General features: G+C 35.2%; 1 protein-coding gene across 1 annotated transcript in view; it reads right to left on the bottom strand.

The window, feature by feature from the left end:
• LOC130221517 (dedicator of cytokinesis protein 7-like) overlaps window positions 1-19656 on the bottom strand; it is a 57222-nt gene that overhangs the window by 17560 nt on the left and 20006 nt on the right. Inside the window, 13 exon segments of the mRNA XM_056454047.1 lie at window positions 1218-1343; window positions 1737-1751; window positions 5261-5392; window positions 5514-5657; window positions 7758-7950; window positions 8039-8139; window positions 9584-9742; window positions 9964-10116; window positions 11495-11629; window positions 11818-11914; window positions 12893-12977; window positions 13057-13183; window positions 15984-16166. Of these exon segments, the coding sequence (XP_056310022.1) occupies window positions 1218-1343; window positions 1737-1751; window positions 5261-5392; window positions 5514-5657; window positions 7758-7950; window positions 8039-8139; window positions 9584-9742; window positions 9964-10116; window positions 11495-11629; window positions 11818-11914; window positions 12893-12977; window positions 13057-13183; window positions 15984-16166 (1650 nt within the window).

Here is a 19656-nt window from a genome sequence, read left to right as displayed (position 1 = left end):
GAACGGAACCACTTATAAGGGTATTGGGTCAGTACAGACCTTTACAATTTAAAGAATGCGGAAGTAAAGGACGTCACGGACCTGTTACCTGATCCCAGAGTTTAGTTAAACTCTCATGATCATTAATAAAATGTAAGTCATTAGTATTTTTTATTATTATATAATCATTTGGTAACGCTATATACAAAAAGGTTGTATTGCACTTAAAAAAGGATTTTGCTGCTTGTTCAAACTTATTTAAAATGAGTAAAATCAACAAAATTCTTGAGATTTTTGTGACAACTTAATTGTTTTATGTTCAATCCACTTACATTTGTAAAAACAATTAAGTCAACTTAATTGATTTGTGCTGGGACAACATGAAGGAATTGTGTGAAAGCCAACATTTTTTTTCAGAGTAGTTAATGTTAGTTAATCTCCTAAACTCTGGGATCCGGTACCAGATCGGTGACGTCCTTTACTTCCGTATTCTTTAAATTTTGAAGGTCTATACTTCCTCAATACCCCCATAATTGCTTCCATTCTCTCATCAGTTGGAATAGAATAACTTATGCATAGGATATGATAGAGATGTTTTTCTTTTTCCTATGATTACTGACATATGCAGGAACCAACAAAATTAATTACAGTAACCTAGACCATACAAAACCTAAAAGATACACTTTCAAATTTGAGTTTACAAAAAAAAAACTATTATTTGTTATAACAAAGACAACATATACAATTATTTTAATCATTTTCAACAGTGTTTTATGAAAATTATTTTAAACTTTTGCATTTACACCTCTGCATGTGGATTTGGGAAGCTTTTAAATTTGGGTAGGCAAAATCCAGGTGGAAACCACAAACTAGCACTTGACTTAAGGAGGTTAATGTATTTAATAATATGAACAATACAGTTACTACAGTAATTTTTAATGTTAACATTAGTTATTGAAAATAAAGTTGTTCATTGTTAGTTTATGTTGACTTACAGTGCATTGAATAATATTAACTAGCATTTTAATAAATGCTGAACTATGATTAACAAATGCTCTACAAGCATAGTTCATACTTAGTTCACGTTAACAGATACATTAACTAATGTTTACTAATGAAACCTTATTGTAAAGTGTGACCAATCATTCTTTTTTTATTAGCGATAACAACAATAAAAATATATATTTTATTATCAAAACAGCAAGGCTCATTATTATCCCCCAAAAAAACTAATGTACCTCCAGTCTATGTGAGATCTCGGCCAGTTTAGTGATGGACGGCTCTTTATAGACAAACTCCTGCTCATCTAGATCTCCAAAGCGGCACCCATAGAAGCCCACACGAAAGTAGGTGCCGAACATCCTCTACGACCTGAACATTGAGGTCACATGTAGAGAAAAGATAGAAGTCACATAAAAGCCTAAATAACAGCATTTTAGCCTATTTCACACACAACAAGCCCCAGGACACCACATTAATGCCATGGAGGGTTATGATGATGACTTTCTGAATTCTGCCATTGTTGTGAAATGACCTTACATAAGTGTGTCAGAGATGGCCTGAAATTTGTGTTGGGCAACCGAGTTCATGTTCACTCACCAGAAAAACAGACAGACCGCACAGGAGGAGTCAGATGGAGAAATAAAAGGAGATAAAGAGCAGACACAGTTAGTTTCTGAGGAGGAGAAAATTCCTTCGGACATAAACTGCAACATGTGGTAGAGAAATAAATATACAGTGTGATTGATCAACCTTACCTCCCATCCGGAGCTCTGCATGTGTGTGTGTGTTTGTGTGGAAGCACGGCAGGAGACACATCAGCACCGACAAGACACAGAGACAAGACATCCATCACACATCTAAACCACACACACTGCAATAACACAGAGCCCCAAGGCAGAGGTCAGCTGTTGATGTCTCTGGGCCAGACAGACCTCAGGACAGGCTGTTTCCACATCATTTACAGCTCTCATCATGCAGAATATTCAATTACAATATATCAATTACTTTCATAGGCATGGCTGCATTACGTTCTAAACCAAATAAATTAACTAACGATGACAAAAATATCTCATTTCATTTCATTTAACACAATGTATTTTATGGAAAATAAGTCACATTAGCTATGCTTCCATCCACCTATTTTTATGCGTAGTTTGATTATGCACATAAAAAAAACATGTGCGCATAACTGAGAAGGATTTTATTGAATAAGAAGATGCGCATAATCTATAATTGAAACAATTTACCGAACAAATTCCAGTATTCGCATTAAAAAGGTCATGTGATTTTGTTATAAGAGATCATATGGTGATAAAAATGTGTGTTAATGGACAAACCAGCAGGCTGAGCACATTGTAAAGCATCTGAAATGTTGTTTTGGTCATTCTAACCATTCTTAACCGTTTCAGTATAAGTGTTATTATAATACTAATTACCTCCAGAACTATGCCGAGTTCAGACTGCATGGTTTCAAAGTCACAGATGTTTTCACACTGCATGACTATCAGGGGTAGGGTTCAGTCGCTGCAGTGTTTACACTGTAGAATGGATCAGCGACAGAGAATCACAGACAACTTTGTCTTGATGCAAAAACTACATTTCATAACCAAATGCATGCAAGAAATGACATGGAAACAGCGAGCAGTCACGTAGTATATCTTTTGTTATTAACTACATAATGATAAAGAAGCCTTTAGTGGGGTAGAAATGTTCTTATTTTGCTCTCCTGGCTTTTGAAGGGAATTAGCAATTTTTCCTCCTTTCAACTTTTTTCTTTTTCGACCCGGTTGTGGTATTGCTCAGATGACATGTCAAACAGACACGGGTGCTCCTGCCAAATTTACACTAGTTTTTCCTTCATTTCTTGGGTCCAAATAGACTAAAAAGAAGCCCTTTTAACTTCACCCTCAACATCAGGCTGGCTTGTCGAAATCCACACTAGTGGATGCTGCTCTCTCATTGGTTGTAGGTGATCGCCGATCAGAACACAATTCACACGGCATGATTTGAATCGCCGACAGCTCCAGATATTTAGCAAGCAAAAACTCATGGGGGTCGTCGACTCATCGGCGATGATCTCAGATCGCGTCTTCAATCGTTCACACTGTGTGATTATTACTCACGTGAACGAGCAGCGATTTGCCTGTGATTTCAGGCATTTGTAGGCGATTTCTCAAAACCTGTCGATGAGTCAAACTTGGGGCTAAAATCATGCAGTCTGAACTCGACATTAGTCGGTTTATGAACGGGAAATAAAAATACAACAATTGGTGGTCTGTGCACACATATATTATCATGCTAATAATGTCGGGAAGGAAATAGAAAGTGTGGGATCATCCCTTCCACATCAACTCCATCCGAGCACATTTCCTTTAAGGCTAGTTTCATTGTTAATAAGACTGAGCTCACTTGTTCTAGCAACATATAGGCAAACTTGTGTTGCTTTCTCATAATATGATTTTTTTTGTTTGGACTTACCTAATTGCAATAACACAATTTAATTTTAAACTAAAATTTGTCATTTAAAACAATTATGAGTGGGCCATAATATAATATTTATATTTATATAAATATCATATTTATATAACATATAATATACTGTATGTATATATACACATACAGTTGAATTCTGAATTATTAGCCCCCTTTGAAATTTTTTTCTTTTTTAAATATTTCCCAAATGATGTTTTATAGAGCAAGGACATTTTCACAGTATGTCTAATAATATTTTTTCTTCTGGAGAAAGTCTTATTTGTTTAATTTCGACTAGAATAAAAGCAGTTTTTAATTTTTTAAAAAGCCATTTTAAAGTAAAAAATATTAGCCCCTTTAAGCAAATTTTTTTTCGATAGTCAAACCATCGCTATACAATAACTTGCCTAATTACCCTAACCTGCCTAGTTAACCCAATTAACCTAGTTAAGCCTTTAAATGTCACTTTAAGCTGTATAGAAGTGTCTTGAAAAATATCTAGTCAAATATTATTTACTGTCATCATGGCAAAGATAAAATAAATCAGTTATCAGAAATGAGTTATTAAAACTATTATGTGTAGAAATGTGTTGAAAAAAATCTTCTATTTGTTAAACAGAAATTGGGGAAAAAATAAACAAAGGGGCTGATAATTCAGGGGGCGCTAATAATTCTGACTTCAACTGTATATTTTTCATATATTGCAGTAGCGCAGATTTCCATATGCGGGACCAGCTGCTGCTTTCATATCTGGCTTGATCACAAGTTTGCAAGTTTGATCTTCAGACTTTAAAAATGTTTTAATTACTAATCCTGAGTGGCTTTTTCGCCTATTTATCATGAATGCAATGCAAATGTTTACATGAATAGAAAGTTGTTTTCTGCTGAAGTTATGCAGTAATTAGATTAACATTCTCTCTGCTTGCATTACATGTCAGTTGTAAAACGAATTATATTCAACAAAAAAAAACATTTTACAAGTATGTTAAAAAATAACTGATTCATATTCTTATATTATTTCTTTCAAACACCATGTCATGCTGGTTGGCACTGTTCATTAATCATACATCGGCCAATAAAACAGCTTCACCCCTCCTCCACCCGCGGTTCTCGTGTTTTAAGTACACAAGAGAGTTTTGCAACTGTACCATCACAAATGCAGTTACAAAGTGTTTTGAATAATGTAATTGTGTGCAAATTAAGAGATTCAGCTTTTCACATCTGTCAATTTCAACTTACAATGACAAATATGACAAGTTCTCACATTCAGATTTCGCAAGCTTTCGAGTTCTGTTACTGATTTACCTTTAAAAGAGTCCTTTTCTGCTGAAGTTACGCAAAATTTAGATAGACCTTCCGTATACTTGCAGCGCATCACTTATGTGTGTCAGAAAAGCGAGCAATTAAAATTCATAAAAAAACGTTATTAATACTGGCTCCCTGCTGTGGTTTTGTGTGGAGCATTCAAGAGTTTGTGGATTTTTGCTCCAATATCTACAACTTATGGGTTATACCCATAGACTGTAAAAGGTTATACCAGTATTTCTCAACCATATTTCTGGAGAACGACCAGCACTGCACATTTCCATGTCTCCTTAACCAAAGACACCTGATTTAGACAATCAGCTCTGAAAGACTGAAAGACCTGTAATTGGTGTGACAGACAAAGGAGACATCCAAAACATGCAGTGTTGGTCCTTCAGGAACGTGGTTGAGAAACACTGGGTCATACAACATACAGGTTTATACAGGTTTCAATATTAAAGCCATATTCAGATGTTTAACACAGATTCTTGAGTCAACAAACCTGATTGTACACTTTGTTAAATGCATCCTGCAGTTTGCCATGCACTGAGGCCAGCTTCTTAAAGTCTCTGTTGGCCTCATGAATGGGACAGAGAATCTTATAAACCTCATTTATGGCCTCGTACATTGCAGCCTGGAGGAGAGACAGAAAGAGTTAGCCTTGGCTGTACTGATATTAAATAATCCCTCAAAAATGCGTGGCGCTGACTTCGATGCTCAAGGTTTTCCATGAGTGACATGACGTGAGCTCTCACCATGTTAAACGAGGCAGCTGCCTGCTCCAGCAGTCCCACGAGGCCAGACTCACTGAAGTATTTTCCTGAACAGATGCCCTCCTCCTCCGGGGACAAAATGTCATCAGACACCGCAGACTCCTCCAGAACGTTCGACGAAATACTCTGTGAAATACAATTAAAGTGTCTGAGATGCTAAAAAAATGTAACACAACACAAATTTCATAATGATTGATTCAGTTCAATAAGGCGTTACAAATTTTATATTGAACAAAATATGAAGAAAAATACATATATAAGCATAATATAAGTAAAAAATATATTCTATGAAAATGTTCCTGACATTTGCATTTTCAATTTATTATTCTCGTTATATATGTGTAAACCACTATAAACAATGTATATAGGGATGGGCGATAAAATCTCAATATTTATTGACCTAACACCATTGTAAATATCGATAAAAAAAAAGTTTGGTATAAAGTTTGGGTATGAAGGCTATAGTTTTATTAAAATATGGCTGCTGAGCATGCCTTGGAAGCAATGCCAATAAGCTTAGGGTGTCAGCTTGTCATTTCTAATGGAGGTGCATGACTTGCATGACACCCATATATGGGAGCATCCGAATACCGCAAGTGCACCGTGATTCATGCAAGTAGAACTAACCAATGTGCTTCACACTTTGTATGGAATATACACATTTCAGTAATAACGGCAGACTAATTACCTCAGACAAACACAACGCACCCAAACACTGCAGCGATTTTTACTTTTTTCCATAAACAAGTATCAGAGCTGCAGCAATGTTTTATTCATTTGTCATCCACTGAGAAAACGCTTGATGGTCGCCTAGTTACAGAAAGACAGCAGGGGAGCGTGAGCACAAAGCGCATTGAAAATGGTGAAGGAAACCACGCACTTGCGCTTGTCACTTCAGGTCAGATTAACAACACACATGAAAATGACTGGCTAGCAGCCTTGAGGAGATTTTCTTGTGCATCCCGTCACTAGCTCCACATCTGAAAGAGTTTTTAGCATAGTGGGTAATATAGTCATTCAACTTCACACTTTCATTATTCAAATTCACATATGTATTTGAATAATGATGGCTTGCTCCTTTACCTGAAAGCTCAGATTTGATCATCATAATTTGTGTTGTTGACAGAGTTTGAGGTTTACTGTATCATTATTGCTGACACACTTTGTAACATTTTATTTATCAAGTTTTAAGAGTCTCTTTAACAATTATGTTTATTTTATTACAAAGAGATCAGATATTTTTGTTTAAATATTTTTGTTTTTGACTATTAAAACTATTTGCCTTGGAATGTTGGTAAATTAAAATAAGGTGGTTAAATAAAAACATCCTAATATTCCTAATTGGATTGTTAAAAAATATTCAATAATTATCGATACCAATATGAATGATATGAAACATGATATTGTGATTATTTTTTTGCAATATTGCCGAGCCCTAAATGTATAGTAACACTTTATTTCAGGGGTTAGTTCTCATTATCTACTATAGCTTCCATCTCAAACTTCTAATTCATTGCTTATTAATAGTAAATAAGGTATTTAAGTATTTTTAAGTATTTCAGTTTAGGTATGAGATTGGATAAAGGATCATGCAAAATAAAGCATTCATATGTGCTTTAAACATACTATTAAACAGCCCGTTATATGCATACTAATTGGCAACCAATTAATAGTGAGAACTGGTCCACAAATTAAAGTGTTGACATTTTTTTTAACCAAACAATTAAATTATATAACATAATTTTGAGAGATGCACAAATGTATCAGTCAATTATCCCTACTTGTTCAAAAGCGCACACAAAAAATAAACAGAATCTGATAATTGCTTAAATGGCTGATAATCAGGTGGGGATTATTAGAAAGTGAGGATAAGGTTCATTCCACTGTGGCAACCCCTAATGATTAAAGCAACTATGGAAAATGAATGAATAACCACCAAACTATAAGTACTGTATAAATGCCACTTTGAATAAAATGATATCAGTATTGGCTGATACATTACGTGTTTTGTGCGTTTCGTTACAAATTTCTTCTTACATAACTCTTGCAAATAATTTTTTAATGATTTTTCACCAACATGGGAGATATGCTACTTTATACATGCTATTTGTTATTTAAATAAATAAATAGTAGATAATAAATAATAAATAATTCATTTTTAATTAGGTACTATGTTTTTTTGGTGGTGTTGTTTTTCTACAATACACCAAAACACACATCATATACCTGGAAGGAGACACAGCCGATAGGGAGGTAGCGACAGTCTTCAAGCATGTTGAGGTACTCAGCCACCAGGGCGGCGCTGTGCACCAGACAGTGAGCTGCCTCTGCATGATTGCCTCTCTCCGAGTGCTTCCCTGCCATGTTCTGCAGCCAGGTAAGTCTCAGGTCTGGAGAGTTCTGATAGCCTTTAGCAATCCTACAAAGACAGAAGAGCCACTAGCACACACAGATCACAAGACACACCTGATGTATATGTGAGAGAAAGAGAGAGAGAGGGTACTGACCTGTACATGAGATCGATGAGCATCTCAGGGTCCTGCTGGTGCTCCTTCATCTTCACAGTGTCAGTGAGGATCATGTGGAGATTAAAGACCAGATCCTGGACCTAAAGAGTTGACAGAAAAAAGCTGATTACTTGTATATTACCACAGAAACATTGTTCCTTCATTAAATTCATTGCTTTAAAGGGAGTCATGATCTTCCTTATTATTTTGTATGATTCTCTGAAGTCCTCTAATAGTGCTATGAAGGTTTTAAAATCACAAAACAATTTAGAAGTTGTTTTCTGTCCTGTTTTGACCCCATCATTGGAACAAACAGCTTGAACATGAAGTAAATGCTTACTGGTGTGATTGGATAGAGTTTGGATACAGTTTGTGTATTTAAACATTTTCTCTAATATATAAAATAGAAGGAAGGATAAGCAAAAATACTTATTCCACAACTTGGCACTGCACAGTATTTATAACAAACTGGGTTTCTCAAAGTCCAAACTCTAGTGCGAATTCAATTCAGACCTAGCTCCATTTAATATTTCAAGATATTAAAATATTAATTAAAATCAATCTAATTAAAGGGTTAAAAGTGAGGATTTACTACTTAAAAAAAATGTGTGATATACTTGTTATAAGTATAAGTGTTATACTTTTTGGTTCAAAATGAGATATTTTTTTCTGCGTGAAGCTGTTAGCGTATGCTGTTTGCTATAATCGTGCAACACTCTTTACCACAGTGAGCATTTGAATGGGTGAGGATGTTAGAATGCTTCCAAAAAGTAAAGTTGATGGAGAAAATTTGAGTTGTCAAAGATGATTTAACCGAGACATATGCATTCATTTTGCTCCAATCAACCCAAAACTGCTGTTTCCTTAGTATTGACATTTTTAAGAATGAGGAGTTGAGTAAACAGTGGAAATGTCAAACGCCACTTTGGAAGTAAAGTTTAAGGAGCTGATATCATACAGACAGAATCATTTCTATCATTAGACTGCTCTGTATTTTGCACCATGTTACTTTTGATCTGCCTCTGGTTGTTTTTTTTTTTCATAACAATTTGCTGACATATAAATTGTCTCTTGTCATTTTGATATTTTTGCATATTTGTTAGTAATGTATTTTAAATGGAAAAGGCATTTAATTGCATAAATGATTGATTTGTATGTGCATGTTTATTAACATCAAAAAGTTTTGTTATAAACATTTTTTCCAGACCATTGAGGTTGACAGATTTGGACCTTTGAATCGAGACTTTGAGAAATCTGACTTAGAGAATCTTTTGATTAGACCTGCTTTTGCCTCTCATAACTGACCTACTCCATGCATTAATTGGTGGGTGGAGCTAATCAGGCAGTGATGTAAAAGTGGGCGTTGATCTTCTGCAGAGGTGGAATTTAGCAACACTTTCACATAATAAAGTGGCTCATTCTACAACCTGTCGTTTTGGAAAAGTGCCAATATAAGAGAAATTGATTTATCAGTTCATGACTGCTTTAAACATTTAGTAGTGCTGGCTGTGTTGTCATCCCTTGTGGGTTTTGAAACTGTGTTACCTGCTCAGGGAAGGTGGAATCTCTGAGCTCCAGGTCATCCTCGGCATACGTCAGAATAGTTTTCAAGGAACGCCGCAAATGTTCTTCATTGAAGGTTTGAGAGGTTCCCACGAGTGAAGACAGAGACATGGTGACCTGCATCTTCACGCGTGCAAAGTTCTACAGAACAGGAGGAAAAAAGAATGTCTTGTTTGTAACATTTTACCTATTTCTATAGACAATTTCAATGTAGTGATGTCATTGGCCCATGAACATTTCCTGCTTGTTATCAAACTATTTCATAACTGAAACAGGAAATACATTGGGATCATTGCTTTTGTTTACATCCTTCAAAATGGTCTATAAGCGGAGTCAAGCATCTAGGCTTAACTGTGCCTTACATTTCCAATCTCGAAGTTCTGTCTCATGAGCAGGTAGAGTGAGGCGCTGGCGTGGCTGCGGACAGAGCTCACGCTGCTGCTGCAGTGACGCAGTAACCGCAAACACAGATCCGCACACAGCTCAGTGTCCTCCTCAAACAACATCTCTGGAAACTACACAAGCCAAAAGAAGACAGAGTTGACCTGAACACCGGAGAAAAGCCTTCAAGTTTTACAATTACACAATAGTTGACAGAGACACACAGTAAGTGTGTATAACAAAATTTTTACACTAATAAAAAGTTACTAAAAAGTTATACGTTTTATCGAGGTGGAATGTTAATGATGGCCAGATTGAGTAGCTACATATACATGAGTTTAAACAAGAGTTAAGACCTACAAGACCCTTAGAACCTTAGAACACCCTTAGAAATGTTTCTTAAGCAGAAAATCATCATATTAGAATGAATTCAGTAATAACGAAGCTGTAAATTGAATGTTGCATCACAAGAATGAATTAGATTATAAAATATATTTAAAAAGAAAGCAGTTGTTATTAACTGTAATTTTTTTTACAATATCACTGTAATTAAAGTAATTACAGTACAGTACAGTAATTAAATGCAACCTCAGTGAGCATATGCTCCCTAAATACAAATATCACAAGAGAAATATAAAAAATAGCTAAAATTTCATTTTGAAAAAAAAAAAATGCTATTTTAAAATTGTATTAACACTTCAAAATGTTAATGATTTACTGTATTTCTGAACGAATGTGTGCTTGCTTACCATAAAAGACTTCCTTCAAAAACCTCTGAATGGTAGTTTTTACTAATAATAAAATACATGATACTAAATAAGATGAACATCTAAACAAACAAATATTTGACACAGTTTACTTAAATTTCAATGGGGTATATGCATAGTTAGTGTTTTTCAGCCAACAGTAAACTTCCCATGAAAGGTTTCTGTGACTATTCTTAAGTTTATAAGGTTCTTTTTCCAGCATCGACATCGTAATGTAATTTAAATACAATCAGTTAAATAAGCATTCATTTAGTTGTTCAAGCATAAAATGACACTGCACGCGAGCACAGAAAATCTATTGAAAATCCTGGGGTAAAATAAATTTTTCATATTTTAAAGAGATGGTGGGGGAAAAAGGTAATTTAATGCAGTGCTTCTTGTCCGGTCTGAGACCTATCTTATACCAAATATCTATTAGGCAGTGAAGATTACTGATTTTTAAAGAAAACAGAAAACAAACATGGCGATATTGTAATGGGAAGTTCACTGGAAGCCACCGGGCTGGCTGGCTGAAAATTAAAAGTTTGTGTGCATATTGCCCATTGAAATGAAAACTGTTTGAGACAATATACAAAAATGATACAATAGGCTAATAATTATTCCATCATTTAATGGATAACTATTCTGTCCGATTATTCTGGTGCAGAATGGGTTGAATATTTCAATATTGGAATATTGAGTATATGAACACAGAATGCATCAATATTTATTCCTTCTGGAAGCAGCACTAAAAACAGACACAAACCTTGTAGACTAAAGCTCTCTGTGTACTGAAGCAGTGCTGCAGGAAGAGGGCGCTCTGGTTTCCTGCCATACTGTGAAGGAGGACCCTCAACACTCCACCCAAAACACTCTCCTTCAGCTCAGACATCACCACCGTCTGATGAACGCACGCACGCACACACGCACACACACACACACACACACACACACACACACACACACACACACACACACACACACACACACACACACACACACACACACACACATACACATTAACTACATGATAATGACAGCATGCTATTGAAGTAAACACATTCAACTGGTGGCTTCAAAGGTTTTTACTTTGACAATGATCTCCAGTGTGTCAAGGGCTATGAGAGCAGCTTCTGTCGCCAAGTTTCCATCCACCACCGACTCCTGCTCCACCTCAGCCTTCGTTCTGCACAGAAAGAGTGTTTACAGTAAGCTATTTATAGTGGCCATTAGACACACACACACACACACACACACACACTCACATATACAAACAAACATACACGTAGAGACACACATGCAGAGGCACCCACACAGATTTAGATTTTTAAATTTTAGACTTTTTAAGACCCCACGGAAACCCTGTGTGTGTGTGTGTGTGTGTGTGTGTGTGTGTATATATATATATATATTTTTTTTTACTACTACTATCTATTGTGTGTACTATGTTTTTTATTATATACAGTTGAAGTCAGAATTATTAGCCCCCCGTTTATTTTTTCCCCAATTTCTGTTTAACGGAAATACATTTTTTTTATATAATAGTTTTAATAACTGATTTCTAATAACTGATTTATTTTATTTTGGCCATGATGACAGTAAATAATATTTTACTAGATATTTTTCAAGACACTTCTATACAGCTTACAGTGACATTGAAGGCTTAACTAGGTTAATTAGGTTAACAAGGCAGGTTAGGGTAATTAAGCAAGTTATTGTATAACGATGGCTTGTTCTGTAGACTATCGAAAAAATTATTAGCTTAAAGGGGCTAATAATATTGACCTTAAAATGGATTTTAAAAAAAATTAAAAACTGCTTTTATTCTAGCCGAAATAAAACAAAAAAGACTTTTTCCAGAAGAAAAAATATTATCAGACATAATGTGAACATTTTGTTGCTCTGTTAAACATCATTTGAGAAATTTGAGAGAGAGAGAGAGAGAGAGAGAGAGAGAGAGAGAGAGAGAGAGAGTAAGACACACACACAGACAGACATCCAGACACACACAAATGAACACACACAAGCGCGCATACACGCACACAGACACAAACACCCTGTGATTATGTGCTTGAGCAAGAACAGCAGCTTCCAGACGTCCAGTGAAAGTGAACAACAATATAAAGACACTCAGAAAGCAAGAGACAAGGAGAAAAAGACACACTTGTCCACTCGTTCTGCGTTCTGCCTCCAGTGAGTGACGTTCTTCCTCCAGCGCACATTTTCCTGTCCTCCATATGGACTGCGCTCTGATGGACAGAGGTGAATGCTGAATTTAGTTTTTCTGCGTTTTACTTGCATAAAAAGCAATGGAGTGTGTGTTTGTACCTCTGCAGCGGCGGACCATCTCCTGTCTCGCTCCAATAGTGCCCAGTATGGCCTCCTCCAGACGGGCCTTCATGTCCTGAGACTTCTTAAAGGTCAGACTGTTGATCCTCTCCAGAGCCTTCTTTCCCTGACAGGAAGCACAACGAATCAAGATAGGTGAAAGGTATGTTTTTTTCATGTTTATTTTTCCCTTGTGGTTCACATTTACAGGATTTCTGCAGATTTCACCAAGGCAGATTTAAGACCCTTATGAATAGAATTTCAGACTTATACAGGGAAGCATTTTTTCAAATGGTCAGTAGAAAAGAAATCTAATTTTGTTACTTCATGGGCACATTATTTAAATAAGTCAAAACAAGCAAACTCTTGTTGTTTACAACCTTTAAAACACTTAGTTAATAAATTTGACTTTTGTTAAAGGTTTTATTGAGTTGCTGATTGGACGAGTGTTGGCCTAATTGGAAAATTAAGACCTGATTAAAATAAGTTAAGACCTACAAGACAATATTTCAGTGAATTTAAGACTTTTTAAGGCCTAAAACTTTTTAAATTTTAAGACTTTAAGACTTCAAGTAAGGCTGCAACATTAATCGAAAAAACATCAATTCGACCCCCCACATGATCCTAATCCTTTAGCATTTCTACGATTTTGTCAATTATATTTTCAAGGTCAGGAAAGAAAGTGTAAAGACAGTCGCACAAGTTTTCATTGTTTTACATATGCTGCTCAGCATGTGGACACCTCCAAATGGGGTTGAAAGAGTCACATACTGTATTTATAACTAAAGTATAATTCACATAAAAATCTCATTTCTGTCTTCATGTAATAATGTATTTGCGGCCACGAAATCACACTTGAGCTGACCGTGACCGTCTGCACAGGCTGCAGACTCAGTGCAGATGCAATCTGAGCTGCAAGCAATGCTTTTGAATGGGCTTACCTAACCCAACCCCTAACCCTACCAGTCACAGTGGCGTCACTAGCTCCACTATCTCTGAGAGATGCAATCTCAGCTTGCATCATAAAGGATGCATCCAGATACTATTGGTGCGTTTACCAGAGAGGATGGGCTCACCCGAATCTACTTTAGTGAACAGAACTTCCAATTGTGCATTAACGACCAATTCAAAGTCTATACAAAATGTATCATTAGGGCTAATATTATTATTGTTTATCTTACCATATGTTTGAGAATCAACAATAATAATAGCCTACTCATATTAACCTTTATTTTACATTTACAGAGTCGTTAGAAAATTGTGATCTTTATTTAATAAAAAAAACGTGATTCTCATTTTAACCAGAATTGTGCAGCCCTACTGTACTTTGCAGACACCCTAATTTAATGTTTGTAAAGGGTTGCACCAAAAATACTTTTTTGCAGGTTATTTTCCACCCTTTTTTGGCCTTTGGAATTAAACAGGATGTTCAGACAAACATAGTTTTAAACTGGCCCTTCCTCGAAAACAGCATCTTTGTAAATCATTAGACTGTGACAGATTTATGTCAAATAAATCCCTGGAAAAAAATTGTCACACAAACTTTTCAGTGGCAAATGTTGCAGATAAAATAAAAATAAAAATACTATTACCTGTTATGTATACAATATTTATGAAAAAGACATTTCATTTTACACAATAAAATGTTTACAAAGGAATTTGGTGTTTCACAACCTAGAGCCTGAGAGAAAACACACACAAAACACAGCATGATATTTCACTGATTTTTGTAAACAATTCTTGTTTTTTTTGGTCTAAGAGAGTATTAATCCAATAGTTCTTATTTCGACAATCATTGTAAAGGAACAATTTTTGATGTTTATTATAACTAAACTGTCTTTTTGGACAACTAGAAATATGTTTCAATTTTAAGTTGAAATATCAAATGGCAAAACAAATATAAAATAAGGAAAAAAGCACTTTAAGTAATTTTTAGGTTTAATTTGCAATTAAACACTGCATGCATTACATACAGAGGTGTATCTCTATCTCTATTAGAGGTGTCTGTCAGTATGGTTAAAAAAACACTATAGTATTGACTATTAGATACTTTAGTATATTTTCCTGATCTGGCAGAAGATTTCACAGCCTCAGTCACTTTTTTACCATGCACCTCTTTGTTAACATGTATTATTATTTACTTAGGATATGCGTTTTCACATTTTGATTTCAATGCCTAATTATTAAATTGTTAAAATCACTATAATTAAATGCAATATTCTTAAGCATAAAATATGATGTGTTCTTTGGAAGAGTGCACTTGCATTGTGATGGTATTATTTTATGAGTGGCATAAAATGGTCTAAAAATGACAATATCAAAGTTTATCGCAATATATTTTGGTGCAATATATCATAGGACAAAAAACAGATTTCGTGACAGGCCTAATAACAAAATAATAACATATAAATGTATTGTTAATATTGACATTATTTAAGACACCCAATAATATATAGAAAACTGTTTCTAAACTATCTATATGCAGATTTATTTGATCCATCTTTAACTATATTAAAAAATAACACATTTATAAAATTTTGCAGTATTGATCAAAGATAAGATTGGCATTTTGGCATTTTCTATCAAAATTACTTAGAAAAGAGATTGTGTTTGACAATGTTATAATTAACGTTTGCAACGGTAAATTTTGTGTGAAAATGTTCCATTTTAATTCAGAAAGTAGCACCAAATGGTGAGAATTAATGAATATTTTGTTGTTGCACTGTGATCTGTGAGTCTATTAATAGGTTATCAAAGGATCTTTGATTCTGACAAGATTTTTTCCATATATCCTATTCTTCTTCTTCTGTAAATCCTACTAAAAACGCATTAAAGAAATGTCATTATTTCCCTAATTTTTGATAAACAAATGCATTTCAATCTTTATCAAACCCATCCTGATCCACAGGGAACATGTGTTAATGTACCTTGTATTCAAAACAGGACAGACAGAGGTGGAGCAGATCCAGCAGACGGTTGATCTGTGGCACAGACAGGTCTGAAACCCATCGCTCCAGCAGTCCTGCATCAGCATTCTTCCAGACCCACAGAAAACACACCAGTAGCGTCCTGCTGCACTCTGCTGAGAGGACACCACACTGGCGGCCCGCCTGATGCAGACACAAACAAACCCACATTTACACACAGACCAAACACAACAGAGCCGGGGCCCCGTCAGACACCACATCCGGCGCACACAGAGGATGTCCTTACACACCCGAGCGGCTAATAAACACTCTAACACACATGTCTTTTATTTCCTTAGCCACGTGTGAGCCATTAATAATCACTAATGACCAGAAAGCACTGTTCGGGGGAGAGAGAGTGCAGTAGAATTGCACCTCTAGTGGAGGAGATCAGGACTGCGGCATGGGTGTCTGTGTGTAAAGAGCTCCTCTAGTGGTGAAATTGAGACAAATGCAGCCGTGAACATGAGGGAAAATTAAAGAAGACCATGAACGGTTTATCACAATTACTATTTACAGGGTTCATACACATTTTTACTACTAAATTCCATGACTTTTCCATGATTTTTTCCAAGACTTTCAAGTCCATTTTCATGACCTAATGTTTCATGCAATGTCTACATATGCGTGATTAAAGAAAAACAACGCATGTTTAAATTTATTACAGCAATTCGTAAAACATGCAACAATCTATTCAGTTTAATTTTATATTTATATCTATGTAAAATTTATTAAGATAATGCTTATACCGCACTAATAATGTGAGAGTATGTGATTGGCCAACAACAGAAAAGAAGTGAAGACAACTAACCTATATTCAAGTATACAGATACAGATCTGTTTTCCAAGACTTTTTCAAAACTTTGTGGGCTTTTCTGTTTTTCCAAAACTTTTCCAGGCCTGGAAAATGCCATGTCAAAATTCCATGACTTTTCCAGGTTTTCCATGACCGTATGAACCCTGTATTTAAGTTGATTGGCTTTTTTTATTCAATTTAACTACAGCATAGGACAAAGATTTGGGTGTGTATGGGCATGAAATGAAAATACTAATTTATTAATGGTATTAATGGAAGGTAAATCTTCAAGTCGTTCATTTTCATTTATTGTATTTCTCAAGTTCTAAATAAAATAAAAAAAATAATAATAAAGTAAAGTTTATTAATAAAGTATTACATTTATGGCTTACAGTATATGCTCTAAACCAGAGATGCCTAAACTAGGGTCCGATAGAGTTATTTAATGTGATTATCGGCGGATCAATCGGAGCATCCCTACCAAAAATAAAAGTGTGACCACTATTTAATCCCTTCACTTGTTTCAAATCTGGTTGAGTTTTTTTTTTTTCCAGAAAAAACAAACAACAAAGAGGGCTGAAGCAGGTGAAGGGTGAGTAAATAAAAGTTTTGGGTGAACTATCTATTTAAGTGTCTTCTGTGATGCAGCCCAGAGCTAAAAATCAACAAAATAAAATTATTAAAATTGTATTAAATGAAATTTGATTATTTTAAAAATAAATATATAGCCTACAAAAATGACATTATATGTTTTTTTTATTTAATAAATTTATTTTTGTGCTTTATTTAATATTTAAGACATAATTAATGTATTTTTAATTTGGGCTACTTAACCCTCGTGCACTGTTCAAATTTACTACTCTTGTATTATGTTAGGGATGAAAACATCCACTGAATTAAACTGCTGTAAAAATTCATCAAATAAATATTTTTTCAGATTTTTTTGCATTTATCTGTCCTGATCAAAACTAAATGTTAAAAAAATTTACAGGATTTTAACTCTTTAATTGCCAAATTCACAAATGATGACACTGAGTTGGTAAAAAAAACACACACACTCACACAAAATAATGTGTTTTTAATATAAATAGTAATTGTGGACTGAATTTTTTTTACCTTTTATCAAAGTCTTGGACACGTGAAAGTTTAGTAACAACATTGGCTTTGATGCATTGTTAGATTTTAATTTTTTTCTCACTAATTTACTGTTGGCAGCTGTTTTTGCTTTACTGACTCCACTATATGGTTTTGCCAGTACGGATTTAGGAATGGGCAATATGGGCGATCGCCCGGGGCGGCAAGAAAGAAAAATCAAAAACGTGCCCCGGTAAAAATCATATGTACCTTCAGTATGCTCTGAGATAAGACTTATTTTATGCAAGTGTATCCCAAGAGTGGTAGGCTAATCCCAGAATAAAGATGTTAGTGGCCATTCATATTTAGCATCTATTGTAAGCGCAAGTTATTTCTTAAGCAAGCTTTTCTCTATGTGCAACAGAAACAACGCTGGTGAAAGCAAACTGACGCATGTGCAAAGAGAACCATTCCTGCGCGCCTCACACATGCTGCTCTTGATCCCAGTGTGAATCCCAGTTGTTTACATGCATGGCGATAAAATACACGGCGCTCATGCTCATACTTTATGACACAAGGTGTCAGCACGCAACGAGTTTTGCTAGTTGACAAAACTGAAGTTTATATAATATGATGATGATCTTAATTTGACTAAGCATGGTTATGAAGCAGGGCTGCATGGTGGCACAGTGGGTAGCACATTCGCCTCACAGCAAGAAGGTCACTGGTTCACTTCTCGGCTGGGTCAGTTGGCATTTCTGTGTGGAGTTTGCATGTTCTCCCTGTGTTCGCGTGGGTTTCCTCTTGGATGCTTCGGTTTCCCCCACAAAGTCCAAAAACATGTTTTATAGGTGAACTGGCTAAGCTAAATTGTCCATAGTGTACGTGTGTAAATGAGTGTGGATGAATGTTTCCCAGTGATGGGTGGCAGCTGGAAGGGTATCCGCTGTGTAAAACATATGCTGGATAAGTCGGTTCATTCCGCTGTGGCGACCCCAGATTAATAAAGGGACTAAGCCGAAAAGAAAATAAATGAATGAATGAATGGTTATGAAGCAGAAAGTAGGGATGAAGAGTCAGGAAAGTAAGACTACAATAATTCTCGGTCATGAGTCGAGTCTAAGATGAACAGATAAATCTATAAAACATATATTTTTTTGTATTTTCTTTTATAGATTTGTTAAAATCAATATTCATGCAAAATGGGGGGGGGGGGGGTATATGAGGTGGTTTGCCCAGGGTGCTGTTCAAGCTAGAACTGCCACTGGGTTTTGCAATCAAAAAAAATTGGTTATAATGGAAGTAAATGGGGCAAAAACAGCCACCAGCAGTAATTTGGGTAGAAAAAAAAAAGAAAATTAATCAAAAACAATGTATTAAAGACAATGTTGTTTCACATGTCCAAGACTTTAATAAAAAGGTTAAAAATTCCAGTTCACAATTACTTTTCATATTGAAAATACTGCATGTCATTGTGTGTGTGTGTGTGTGTGTGTGTGTGTGTGTGTGTGTGTGTGTGTGTGTGTGTGTGTTTTTTTCACCAAATCAGTGACATAACTTATGAATTTAGCAATTAAAAAGTTAAAATCGTGTAATTTTCTAAGCAATTCACTGAAGTAATTGACATTTTTTAGATTGCAATACAAACCAATTATTTTAAACAATTTGACAATATTAAAGTTTTTAGTATTTCAATCAAATACAACTTATTGTAAACAGCACCATTCATCACATGCAACCTCCATTTACCCAGTAACGCTATCA

The sequence above is a fragment of the Danio aesculapii genome, chromosome 3 (assembly GCF_903798145.1).
Source record: "Danio aesculapii chromosome 3, fDanAes4.1, whole genome shotgun sequence".
NCBI classification, from domain to species: Eukaryota; Metazoa; Chordata; class Actinopteri; order Cypriniformes; family Danionidae; genus Danio; species Danio aesculapii.
The sequence above is the reverse complement of the archived record's forward strand: the minus strand, read 5'-3'. Positions and strand labels throughout refer to the sequence as shown.